The sequence below is a fragment of the Calliphora vicina genome, chromosome 5 (genome assembly GCF_958450345.1).
Source record: "Calliphora vicina chromosome 5, idCalVici1.1, whole genome shotgun sequence".
NCBI lineage: Eukaryota > Metazoa > Arthropoda > Insecta > Diptera > Calliphoridae > Calliphora > Calliphora vicina.
In genome coordinates, this window is record NC_088784.1 from 106,478,616 (window position 1) to 106,493,520 (window position 14,905).

At 28.0% G+C, this 14,905-nt stretch overlaps 1 protein-coding gene across 1 annotated transcript; it reads right to left on the reverse strand.

The window, feature by feature from the left end:
- Window positions 1-284: 284 nt before the first annotated feature.
- On the reverse strand, window positions 285-9,564 carry LOC135960993 (U-scoloptoxin(19)-Tl1a). Its single transcript, XM_065512425.1, has 3 exons — window positions 9,090-9,564; window positions 742-891; window positions 285-423 (listed from the first exon to the last, which is right to left on the reverse strand). The coding sequence occupies exons 1-3, from the start codon at window positions 9,205-9,207 to the stop codon at window positions 302-304; spliced, it is 390 nt and encodes a 129-aa protein (XP_065368497.1). The 5' UTR covers window positions 9,208-9,564; the 3' UTR covers window positions 285-301.
- Window positions 9,565-14,905: the final 5,341 nt, after the last annotated feature.

Here is a 14,905-nt window from a genome sequence, read left to right on the forward strand (position 1 = left end):
TATTTAAGATATTCACAGTGTTAAATTAAAAAAAGAAAAGTTTGAAATAATTGTGAATTCCATAAATATAATTTAGTTATAGAAACCAAAAGAAATACATTTCTTATGTTTCATTCATTTATCTTTCTTAAAATCTAAAATTTAGTAAATAATTTTTTACACACACAAAATATTATTAAAAAATATATTTTTCTTTTTCTCAAGTTTTTAAAGTTTTGACTTTAAGCTCACGTTTAAGAAATAAAACTGGAGCTGCTAACGAAACTCATTCTTTGATTCTTAAATTCTTTGTTTTGTTGACTTAAATTAAAACACAGCATATTTGACCATTTTCACAATCTGTACCCGGTCTCATCAGAGTTTTGTGGCAACGATCCATACATTCGCCCAAATGTTCATGACAGGGAGCTGGCCTTACAGGTACTACAGTAATCATTGTTGTTGTAATTGAAGTAGACATTGTTTTTGTTGTTGGTTTTGAGATGTTTTAGAATATGAAATTAAACGGATTTAAATGGAAGGAATAAAATGCAAATAATACCAATTAGAATTTTTCTTCTTTTCAAGGAATTGTTTTGTGTTTTTTTTTTGGGGATTAGTGTGATTTTTGTCTTATTTTGTTTGCAATTTTACTGTTTATGTGTGTTTTTTTTTTGAGAATGTTAGTAATTTGATAAAATGTCATTAATTAGTTTAAAGTAGTTCATTGGAGTTTTGTTTTTGTTTATTATTGCTACTTACATTCATAACAACATTCAACACCACGATGGGAATTGGAGGGACACAATCCTTTGTTGCTGGTGGGCTCATTGCAATCGCTGTTGTGTACACACAAACCGCCCACTAAAACGCATTCACGATCACCTTGATAGACTTTGACGCCTTGGACCACTGGAAAATAAAAAGGAACAAATATTAAAATTTTGAATAATTTCTGTTTTGTTATATATCTTATTGGACAATATATAAAAAGGTATTACAAATAAAAGTGCCAACATTTAATATGTTGATTAAAGAATACTGTAAAAAAAATATTAATTTAAATTTGAAAACATAACATAAAGTAGTATTTAAATTAACAAAATAAGTTATTGCTATTGTTTATTTATTTCGTAAAATATACTTATATAACTTTCCCCCCAAATAGAAATATAGAATTTATAACTTTGTCATTCCATGAGTAACAGTAAACAAATCACCTAAACAGGGTTAAAGATGTTTGTATGTCTGTCTGTGTAAATCACTCTCATGTTCACAATACGAAACCGACATTTATTAAATTTGCTTGAATCTTTTAATGTTGTCCTAAATATTTTGGTATTTAAAATCATCAAAATCGGTTTAGTAGAAAAAAAGTTATAAACCAAATTGTGAGACAATTTCGAATAAAACTTTGTAACTTTATGTTTTGCAAAACAATGTGAAATTGCTTAGTAATAAATCTAAACTACTGGTAGGATTGCAAAATATTGTATTAGCAAATCGTATAGGAGGACATAGGCTTTAAGAAAATTAAAGTTTTGATTGACCACCTCTGCTTGTATGGCAGCGGCATTTTAATGGGTCCGGGGTATTTGATTTTAATTTCGTGCGAAAGAAGTGCTGCACAGATTCATTTTACATGTTTTTTTTGCGGAATAATTTCGCAAAATATAAATATATGCAGTTTGACAGCAATTCGTATTTCAGAAATTTTTAATTTCCATTGTATTTCAGAATTTTCCAATTTTTTTACTTAATAATGCGGGATTTACGGATCTTTTAAAGGCTGTTTTTGTTTTTCGTCATTTATTCTCACTTAGTTACTGAAGATTATAGTGTAAAAAGGTCGAATTTTGTGTTACAAAGCGTCATATGCGGGAAGTTTTGCTTTACTTCATTGAGTTGCAAAATAAACTGCTCACCAAAGCTTATTGTGAATTTGTTCCATCAGTTTTAATGTGCGAGAGATGGTTTGTTCGGTTAAGAAGTGGTGATTTTGACACGGACGACAATAATCGCCCAGGCCAGCCAAAAAAGTTTGAAGACCAAGAGTTGGAGGCAATACTCCATGAAGGTTTTTGTCGAACTAAACAAGAGAAAGCAAAATCATAAGCAGGTACAAAATCAGAAATTTCAAAACTTCTGCATATAGCAAGGGCCGAATTACCGCATTCGATATCGAATAAAATCGATCGTAATTTTCTTATTTGAGATTACGGCATTAGATATCGAGCATGAAATTTTGTATATTTTGTTATAATTACGATATCGAAATTATTTTTCTATACGATAGTTTATTCGATCACGAGAGCTGTAATTCGGCTTCAGGATTCATCCAAATGCAGAGAAAATGGTAACCATACGAATTGAAGCCGAGAGACCTTGAACTACGATTTTGCATGTCCGAAATGATACTTGAACGCTATAAAAGAAAATCATTTTTGCACCAAATCATTACTTGCGATGAAAAATGGATCCATTATGATAACCCGAAGCATCAAAGATCGTATGTGAAGCACAGCCAACCAGCCGAATCGACACCAAAACCAAATATCCATGGCGCTAGTGTAATACTCTGAGAACAAAAGGGTCCTATATATAGATTGTTAGAAAATAGGCTATGAAATAATTTAAAAAAAAATTGTGACCAACGATAAATTTCTCTCATATTCGCCAATTTCTAGTAAACCATAACAGGTACAAGTTATGTGTACAACCTTTAACATTTGCATTTTTTAACCCTTTTATTATTTGTAATGTGTTCAAGACTTGTTCAAAAATTAGTCTTATGGTCGTGAAAGGGTTAATCATAATTTAGTGCTTATTAGAATTGATAACAATTTTAATGTTTTAAAATTTCCTTTAAAAAAAAATTTGAAAATGTAAAATTTGAGAAATGATTGTATTTTTTTGAATCAAGTTGTAATGGGTTATCGATGTCAGACATTTTTTTTATTTAAACATTTGTGGGTAATTAAAATATAAAAACGATTTTTTACAAGATTTGTTTTGCTAAAATTTTCTGCATCGAAAATCCCAAAATTACAAAATAAGGGCAACCCTAGTATACAATACACAAATTCTATCCGATATACATATGTATGTAGGCTGTGACCATGTAGAAAAGTAGTTTAAAATATTTATTACCACTTTTCCGATCGATCCCACTGTGTGCCATGTAAATAAGAATTTAATATATGGGGGATTTCACGTCAAGTGAACCAACTTTTAAAATCGATGTATTCCGATAGGCAAAATGGGTCCCAAATAGTTTAGATAGCTATTTCTTCAATCTTTCGAAAGAAAATATTTAAAAAAAAATAAAAAATTTTTAATATTTTTTTTCCGAAATCGAAAACTATTTTGACTTTTTTTCAAAATGGGCTTTTTTTTCTTAAAATAAAGCTTAGATATTTTCCTTGAGGACCTATTTGGTCGCTTAGTGGAATGCGAGTTCGATATCTCTCAAAAAAAATGTTTTGTAATTCAAAACTAGCAATTTTTGACTTTTTTTGTTGCAAAATCTAACTTTTTTTAAATTTGACCTTTTCTTTTTTTGCTCAAAAGAAAGCTTTAAGACCTATTTAATTGCTTAGTGGGATGCGAGTGGAATATATAGCAAAATAAATATTTTGTAACTCAAGATATACAATTTTTGGCAAAATCGAACTTTTTTCCAAAATGGGCCAATATGTAATAAGTTACATGGATGAGAAAAATCACATGTTTGGCCAAAATGTCAAATTTTGACCCCCTCTAACTCCGAGAGTTCTTGACCGATCTTGTTGAAAAGTTGTGTCTGAATTACTATCCAATAGGTCTAACCTTGGTGGATTTTAAAAGTTGGTTCACTTGACGTGAAATCCCCCATATATAATGTGTTTTTGTAGGGTATGTAAAATGAAAAAATAATAGGCTTTATAATTGAAATTCTACAGAACTTGAACAGTATATAGAACAGTATTATTTATAAAACAGACCTCATAATGGTGTATCCAAATTTCTAGTCTGCTATACGATGGAAGAGACTTTGAAATGTATACATTTATTTTGATATACACATTCTCTATGTATGGTATCTGAGATATAAGCAAAAATATGTCAACAAATCGGGTAGTATTTTTTTCATATACATACATGTGTATATGCATGCCATTTGTGGACCACTTACTTTTAATACCAAATAATTATGGAATTTATATCCGTTATATTGTTATAAGATTTAGGTCCAAACGATATAAGACGGACATCGTTATATCAGCTTCCCTATCTATAATGATCTAGAATGTATAACCTTTACAGGATCGAAAAGAATTTTTTTTTAATTTTTTCAGACATTTTAAAACCATTAAATCACATGAGTACATCCCTAAATATTTTCACAACTGGAATACAAATGCTAACTGACAACTGTATGGTAATTTACTTATGAAAACATCCGACAGCATAAAAATAAATCATGGCCCAGTTTTAAGACTACCTTAATTCGAAACAAGTAACATATGGTATTTACTCATTTCTTTTAATCAGTTTACTTAAGAATTTATTGTTTAAATTTGCAAAGTACTGATTGCTCTAAATTACTTTTATTTAAATTTATCTTTGTTATGACAACCTTTTATTTCATTTAAACCATATTGAAATAAACAAAAAAAATTTGCTTTTAAAAAACTTTTGTTTGTGAATTGCAAGGCGATGACCCAATTTCTTCTCATACACTTCAGATTAATTTATTCATTTGATTTTTGCAGTACAAAAACAGATGTTGTTTTAGTCACGAGTTTTTTTTTTTTTTGCTGAGTAAGTAAAAAGTCAATAAACTGTCACATATGACAGATGGCTGTGTTTCTCTTTTCTTACATTTATCTTTAATTTTATGCAATAATTTATTATATAATTTCCAGTGAAAAGAAACCACATTGCTAAAACCGAAACTTAATCCTAAACAAAACATTTCAAAATTAATTTTTGGCTTGTATGGCTACAATTTTAAAAACAATGCAGGTATTTCATAAATGTTTTCAAAACAAATCATATAAAAGTTTTCAAGTATTCAATTGTTTTTATCTTTCTTTCAATTTAAGTTTCTAACATAAATTGTATATAAATATTTTTTAAACAAAACAATTTATGAATTTATTGAATATGTGAGGAGATATTTAAAGGAATTAATTCATACACAATATTCTGAATATATATTGTGATGTTGAGATACCGTCTGTCCGCATGTTAGTAGAAATCAGCCTTCTGAAGATCCCAGATATCTGATGAACTCAAGTCTGGTGTCAGTCTATTAGATATATGATGGAGAAATTTGGTATTGAAAATCAGCAATTAATATCATAAATTTGACCAAAATTATTGTAATTGTTAGAGACAATTTAATAATGATATTTTATTCAGGCACATTTCTGTCACTTTATGAATAGAATATTTTAAAGATCTGCTTGTAAGTGTTTAGCATTTGAATGTTAATAGAAAAATTCAAACCAACGTTTATTTGAATTTATTTAAATTGAAGTCTTTAGGCACGTTCGTGTATAAAGTCTTTATCAATGCACAGCGTTTAGTGTATGTAATTAATCGATTATGGCAGTCAAACAAATAAGTAATTTTCTTATGACAAATAGACAAATCATATTAAGAAAATATAATGTTGTTGCATACATAAACTTTTAAGGAAAAATTGGCTTTAAAATGGACTTACATATATATTCAAAACAAATATTGTTGAATGCATACCCACATCTATTCGATTTGACCCAATTCGTAATTGAGATACCACAAACAAATTCTCATAAAGTTTTGCATGTCTAAGTTAGGGTCACAATTCATGAAATATGTTTGTCCTCTCTTTCTTGAAACTTCAAGCTAAGTTGAAGATTGAGCTATATATAGTTAATATTTTAAATAACAATTTCCCTCAAAAAACTCCAATAAAAACTTTCTAAATTACCACCTCTTTAAACGATTAATACTAAATAAATACTGATTAATTTTCAAAATTTATTATGGGTTTACTTTTACAACAAGGTCATTTAATTTACAACAACACTAATGTAAGCAACACGTACTAAAGTCAAACAGACGGATGGACGGACCAACAGACAGCCATTTCAGCTCTAAAAATGTGATGGCAATAATAATAATTTGTTTGTTTAATTAAATCACATACTAATTGCAAGGTTCATTGACATGAGTGTAGTTTATTTATTTGTTTTTAAAATGTTCAATCTTAATTTGTTGCTAATAAAATTAATAATATTTTTATGGGCCAAATACAGATTGTTAAAAACAAAATGTTGTCATTAAGCCAAAAAAAAAAAACAAATTACATATGGGTATTCTGAAACACTATAAGTAAAGCATTGCGTGCCAAAAACATCTGCAATAGAAATAAATTACTTCCAAGAAGTTATTTGGGAAGTGATGTATGCCTATTATAGTAGTAATTTATTTATTTAAATATTGTAATTTTTCTATTTTCCGTACTCTCAAGGTCTAATATTAATATCTGTCATCTAGAAGCCAGGTCCTAGAGCCAGGTTTGCATATTTTATTTGAAGTTTCGAATTCTGAATCAAAGTAGTCGAATTAAAAATAGCTTTTGCATTTTATTTATCCATAGATGTTTAAATATAAACATTTTCTGACATCGAAAACACAGTGTAACTATTTTTCAGCGCCAGTTCAACGTTTTATTAAAATTTCAATAATTTTTTATGCGTGAATGATTTTCGGAAGTGGGCCCTGTTTGGTAGCTATGAGTAATTAGGGATCGATTGTCATTAAATTTGGTCGCTTGATTTCTTTCTATATTAATAATGCAAATTTTAACGGTCTTGGGTTAGGGTGGAGATGAATCTAAAACTATCTCTATTTTATATCTATCTATATATATAAAAATGAAATGGTCCATGTATGTAATGTCATCACGTGAGAACGGATGGAGCGATTTGGCTGATTTTTTTATTCGATTCGAAATTTTCAGGAGATGGTTTGTAAAGAAAAAAAATTCAAACATTTCGGGTAAAACTCGGAAATTCTTCTTTTTTTTTGTTAGTCCAGTCAACTGTAATAAAAAAACTCCCTAAAGTATGCAGTACAAATTTAGATATTTTATTTGCAAATAAGTAAGTACAGGCTGGTGTGCGTGGGTTGGAGAAACTTGAAGAACTAACATTAGTAAATGCTACCGGGCGAAGCCGGGCGGGTCAACTAGTTTTTAATAATTTTTAGTAAGAGGTCTAACTTTATTACATTTGACAATTTTGTTAATTGTATCCCAGAATTAGTGTTTGTAAAACGGTTAACCAAAAAACCAGATAACTGTATTTTTTAAAACACGAGAAAAACACTTAACGTTTTAAACATATTTCACTAATTATTTAATATGAATTCATGTTATTATGCATGCGCATTAAACAAAACATAATTTTAAATAAGATTTCCATAACCGAAAATCGATGTCAGTTACCCTGTTTTTTCGAAAAATGGAGTTACCTAGTTTTTCAAAAAAAAAAAAATTTCAATTTATTTTAATATTTTACAGAATTAAGGCAACTTTAGAAATCATCTGAGAAAAGAACATTAACTGTTTTACTCAGCATGTTAATTTACCTTGTTTTTTTTTCAAAAAATGCATGGAGTTAGCAAGTTTTTACATGAATATAACATTTAAATGATAAGGTTAGGTTCCATGGGCAGCCGCTCCTCAAGAAGCTCACTTGGATACATTCAAATCTAAACCCGACAGATTCCCGGATGAAGGAGCAGACTTATCCTTGATAGCCCATCCAAGCATGATAAGAATGGAAATCCGAGGATGCGTTCCCTCAGGTTTTAAATGAGAAACTATATCACAATATCGATTTGACAGAGTGATATTAAATGAAACGCACTTTCTATTATATATTTATTAACATTATTTTCAAATTTTTACAAAATAAAATGGATTCTGCACTGACTACTAAAAACTATAATTTTAAAGCTACATATGTACTTTATGGAATATTTTTTTTATTTTGGAGGTAAATAAAAAACAAAAACTATTTGAAATTGGAATTTTTTTTTTCAAACATTTTTTTATTTTTGTCAATATTTTGACCCAAAACTTGAACCTTAAAATACAATATGCTACAAATTGTTATCGACTATACAATAATGAATAATAAATGAGGATTAAAAATTAAAATTTCAACTGTTGCACCTATTATGGGTAAGTATGGGACAATTTTGACGTCCAGATATAAATGGGTTAACAATGTCCTAGACATTGGAAATTACAAAATCGTAAAGCTGAAATTAAATATTAAAAAATTGGCTACGAAATGTTGCTGAAATGTTCATCAATTGGTTTTAAGTAGGAGTAGAACAATTTTAGAAATTATTAGAATTGATTGCCTCTAAAACCCGCCATAAAGTCCAATATGCGCCCTTTAAAAACTGCATACTAATCCTGTGATAAGTAATTGAAACATTGTAAATAATATTGTGTGTATATTTCCAGAAAATTGATAAGACAATTTCGATTGAAAGTAAAACGATTTAAAACATCATCCATCTATCTGCTACATATCATTTGTAAACAACAAGTTCAACACTGATTATCAATTTTTATACAAACATTAAATGAAATTTAACCCAATTATCAGCGCAAAAACAAAATGTCAATGTCAGGGTTTTAATTGTAAAAATAATAATAAAAGAAAAATCACCGTTTTCTTATTTTCTACTTATAAAATTCAGACAAATCAATGCGTTTTTCGCAGTAGTTTTTTTTTTGAAAAAATAAATTGCGCAATTGCTTATAAATAAATCAAGTACTTTTACCAAGCGAAAAATTAAAATAAAGAAAAAAACTTTAATATAACAATAACAAGTTAATAATGATTGTATTGAAATGTATTTATTATTCGTATTATGAATGGAATATAAAAAACAGATCAAAAGTTCAAAAACTAATAGATAATTTTAGCAAAACCCAGCAAAAACTACACAACATAAAAGAGATTGTATGAAGTACATACATAAACTAATTATAAAATACAAAAAACTGTAATTTTTAAAATTTTTATGAATTAAATTTAATTGTAATAAATACATACTATAAGTTTCAGGAATATCATTGACTTCATTATCACTGATATTGGCTGTGATGCAGTGTATGGATATTAATGTGATCGCAATTACACCATAAATATATAAAATTGATTTGTTAGACATTTTGGTTTGTTTAGATGTTTGTGTTTTTATTGTGTTTCAAAGAAATATTCTTTTTATTTTCAATTTTCAAATATTATTATTTTATTTTTTTTGGAATTTATTTAACACTTGTTTTGATCACCACGGTCTGTTTTCAACTGAATGTTCTAAATTATTCGATGAATCTTTTATAAACAACAAATATTTTTTGTGAACAACACGAAAATATAAACCACACATCAGCAGCAGGAATAAAATAAAATTCACAATGTTTTTGTGTTTTTTTTTTTTATTCAAATTTGATTTAGTATAAATGTATGAATTGGGTTTTTTTATATTTTTCTTGAATTTTAATGTTTATTGCGATTTTCTTTCGTATTTAACTGCGTGAAATGTTTCGCACAACTGTCAACACAAATATTTCGTATTTTTTGATCAACTATTACAATCAGCCAGTCAGTCAAGTTGGTGGCACTGTATTCAATCTATCTACATATTCAATTCATAAAAGAGGCACTGTTTAGTTGTATCTGTTACTCTCGTACTTTATGTGTTGTTCAACAATGTGTACGTATAAACAAGAAGAGCGCGCCAAGCATAAAGTACTAATATTAATTTAATGAAAAAGTACTTTTGTGTAAATTCCAATTCGCTACCTATTATGTGTTAGCATGGGTCTAAAGAAATAATGAAACAATAATGGTCATAATTTGTTTATATATATTCCGATTTGAAAAAGTTCTATTTTTTAACGAATTACTAATTTTTCTCAGATCTAACTTCTTAAATCTTTTAATAAAAGTGTACATCCAGCAAAAGCTCTACTTACCTATAGTATGCCAGCAAGCAGTACCTGAGCTAAGTGATAACTTCTTATTATTTCACTGAACAACTAGTTATTTCTATTCGCGATTTGACAAAATTCATGCGTCTCGCCTACCAATGCACACTGTGGTAAATCACAAATCTAGCTGGATAAAATTAAAAAATAAATGTCTGGCAACATTCCTTCTGATCATTTAATGAGCTTCTCAATACAATAGGGAACTGTAATTCATGTTTTGTTTTTTTGGTTTTTAGCTCCGATTAGGAAAAACTAAGCTTTAAAGTCAGTTGTTGTCAACAGGTACATTAAGATTTCAAAGAGAAGTGTATTTTTTGTGTGACTTTGGTTTATGATTAAAAAGGCTACGTTGATTTTATTGTCATAATTTTTTTATATTATTATTAAGCTCTATTTCAAGGAAATATGCAAAAATTTTCATTTAATTATTTCCATTGTAACTATTAAAAAAAACTATTTTTTGTGAGAAGATCAGAAATTGGAAAAAATAAAATATTTCCTTTTTTCAAGTAGAGTTAAAGCTGTTTATTCCGCATAGTTCCGATGTAAAACTATATTTGAGTTAATCTGTCAAGTGTTCACTTTAAGGTAAATCAAAAACATCTTGCACATTTTTGCGACCGCCATACATTTTTTTCCACTTTTCCAGTATGTCCTACACAAAGAAAAAATTAAATATTTCCTTTATTCAAGTAGAGTTAAAGCTGTTTATTCCGCTGTAAAACTATATTTGGTGTAATTTGTCATGTGTTCACTTCAAGGTAAATCAAAAACATCTTGCGCATTCTTGCGACCGCCATAAATTTTTTCACTTTTCCAGTATGACTTCTACTTTTTCACGAAAGAAAATTTTTGAAGAATGGGTAAAAACTCCCAAAATACATTGCGAAAAAAAGTTGGTTTTTTATAATCGTTTATATATTTGAACTCATTTTTTATATGATTCATAAGTGAAAAGTGAACCCAACGCGATTTATTAATTTTGTCCAGTTAGATTTGCGATCTACCACACTGTGCAATGTACAGAAAAAATTTGCAAGTCTAGCTGCTTACTCACTGCTCCATATACGAGTTATTTTATCTTAAGTTAACAATCATCCCAATTATGAATAAAAATTCCCCGGGAGTTTTTCGTCTTTCCTCTTTTCTCATTTTTCCTATTCAAATTCAATGGGTAAAAATTATCCCAAATTATCTTCATCAAATTATACTTCAAAATAAAAATTTTAAATATTTTTAGGTAAAAATAATTTATTTTTGTTGCAGTTTTTTAATTTTTTGTAAAAAAAAAGTTTTCGAATTGTTTTTTAAATTTTTTTTTTTTGATCTTTTAAATTAAAATTTTTTTTTTTAAATATTTTTATATTTTGTTTTTTCAATTCTTTTTTAATACTTAGTGAAAAAAACTTATGGTGAAAAAAAAAATCGGGTTAAAAAATATGTTTCCGATTTTGAACCAATGTAGGTCCAACTTACTATGGTTTTATATACGTCATTGCATATGGTTTTGAAATATACATATATCATTAGATTTTTCAATTGTCTATATTAATGACTTAGTAATCGAGATAGATGTAGGTCAAAAATCGTGGACCGATTTTGCTGATTTTAAATAGCAAACTTCTCAAAAGCATGTCTGACAGAATTATTGAAGATTTGGATCCCGAAGTTATCTGGGGTCTTCAGAAAATTGATTTCAACAGACAGACGGACATGGCTTAATCGACTCCGCTATATATAAGCATCCAGAATATATATACTTCATAGGGTCGGAAATGAAAAATGTAGAAATTACAAACGGAATGACAAACTTATATATACCCTTCTCACGAAGGTGAAGGGTATAAATATTAAGGGTATATAATAAAAAATATTTTTCCAGATTTTGAAATTTTATTTTTGAGAAAAATTGTATTACAAAAAACACTTTTTGGTGAAAAAATAATCTGGGTATAAATATTTTTACCGATTTTGACCCATTGTAGTTCCAACTTACTTTGGCCTTATATACACCGTTGAGAAAAATTTTTGGTGAAAAAAAAAATTCGGAGTAAAAAATATTTGTCTCGATATATATTTATTTTTTTTAATTTTTGAAAAAAAAAAATTATTCCGATTTTGACCAATTGTAGGTCCGACTTACTTATTTACATGTATGTAAGTTATTTGGAAAATACGGAAAATTGATTTCAACATAGAGACGGTCAGACAGACTGTATCGACATGACTATATCGATTTCGATATCTATAACTATCCAGAATATATATACTTTGTAGGATCCCAAATGAAGACTTTGGCACTAAGAAAGTATGGTCGGTAATTTGTTTCTTTTAAAATTTCAATAATTTATTTTCGAAAGATGACTTTGACTAATTATGGACCGATCGCCATGAAATTAGGTCGTGTGATTTATGTTTATACGAAACATAATTCTGTTGAGTTTTATGTGGATACCTACATTTTTAAGATTAAATTAAATTAAACAGTTATGACCGATAAAGTCTAATTTCGGGACGACATTTTTATGGGGGGTGAAATAATGGACCGATTTCAGACAGTTTAATCGACTTTAAAGTGGGTGGTAAATTACTATTTTTGGACGTTACAAACATTAGCACAGACTCATAATACGCACCCAACTAAGGTGATGTAGGGTATAAGAATTGCAAACAGTATTTTGCTTTAGTAAGGAGCATTCTGAATTTAAACTACCGTAACTCAGCCGATTTTTAGGGAATTTCAAACGAACGAATTTCAAATTAGATTAAAAAAATGTATTTATGAAGTTTGGAAAATGAAACTGTAATTCCAAATGGGTCAAACATATTAATTTACCAACCCCGTACCAAATGTTTCAAAAAAAAAATCGATTATTGTTTGTTTTTTAGGAATTGCGAGATTTGCTTTACCTAAATCGTATATTTGTGATTCCTTATTCCCAAAGCATTATTATATTCCTTATCGGCACATCGATTGACTTAAAAACTGATAATCGCAATCAAAAAATTTTTCGGTTAATTAAATTTTTTAATATTAAGCTAAAAAAAGTACTTTTAACTTCTAAAAAAAGTACCTTTGAAATGATGATATTAACCACCACTACTCCAGCAAAAGTTTTCCCCATCATGCACAGTTTGCCAATTAAGCTCTTTTGTAGTGCAAACTGTGATGATGTTCACTCTCAGATCTTGTTATCGCCTTTATTTTAGCTGGCTTTAGTTATACGTATGTACTTTTTTTATTATTATTAATAATTTTTTATTTCTTTTTTGTTTTGGTGAATATTACAGTTTGTAAATAAACATTTAAATTTGTTACAAAATTAATTATTGCGTTCAATTTTATGACAACAAAAATGTACAAATAAAAAGTACAAAAAAAAAATAATTAATATTTTTACCGGTTTTAAAAGCGTGAAACCAAGCATATCAGTAGCTTTAGAAAACCAAGCCAAGTCAGCATTTTAAATATTGTGAACATAAGAAATGTAGTTGAAGATAAATATTTATTTTAGTATAAAGAAAATAACCTAAATAAAATTATATTTAGCCATAAATCATAATTTCTTTAATTTCTTATGTGGTATTTTAAAATCTTTTAAAACTTAAGAAATATTAAAATTTTTAGTTATATAATAAGGTGATTTTTTAGTTTATCTTGTCAAATACACATAAAGAACATACAAAAAATACCATGCACCTGTTTGGAATTTATAGTAGCTTGGAAATAACTATTTGAAATAAATCCCCTAAACATAAATACTTACCTACTCATAGAAAAGTTAACAAATTGTTTGTTTTTATCGATTTAAAGAAAAAATCACTAATTTGTTAAATAAACACAACTAGAAACTAGAGCATAATTGAGGAAATATTTGCAAAAACGTGCTTTATATTTAATCGCAAAGTACTAATTTAATTTACTCTGATGTCGTTTATATAAATAAATTATGACTCAATTATTAATTTTCATATTTAGACGCAATTTGTGATTAAATGTGAAGCACAAACAATTTAATGAAATGTTCTAACCTTTGACATGCAAGTGATGATACAAATACTTTTTTATATTTGTGTGAATTCTTAGAATCGTTATGGCAAATTTTATAAATAAATGATAATCATAAGCAAATGTAAATTGATCAAGCCACATCATTCCAAATTAATACTACTCGTCTTTTTCTGATATCCTACCAAGTTCTGGTCTTGAATTTCTTGGACACTTCTCAAAAAACTCACATAGATTTTTTGAAATTTTTTTAAATAATTAAAGAGTTATTTCTGAAAATGTTTAATTATCTGAATTAATTATGTAAAATGGTGTCTGTCCCAAAATTTAAACAAAATTTGAATTTTCCGCCATTTGTGTAGTAAAGTATTGTATTTTACAAAATGGACCATTACATGAATATGAAAATTTGGTGGCCACAGTTTGAGCAAAATCATTCTATGCGAGGATTTTGATGATGCCACAATCATATATTGCTTTCGAATTTGAAATTTTTGCTAATTATTTATTATTAACAGCTGAAATGTCATACCTAAACAAGAGCGGTAACGCTACGTCAAACAATAAAAACAGGGTTATCAAAATATAAATATAACAACCCTGATTATTTAAACAATAAAGTACATTACAATATTGGTGTTTATGATTTTAGTTTTGTGATGTGTAATTATTTATTATTAACAGCCCTACCTAAACAAGAGTTGAAGGCGGAACTCTTTTTCCGCTTGGCTTTAATGCTGAAATGTCATACCTAAACAAGAGCGGCAACGCTACGTCAAACAATAAAAACAGGGTAATCAAAATATAAATATAACAACCCTGATTATTTAAACAATAAAGTACATTACAATATTGGTGTTTATGAT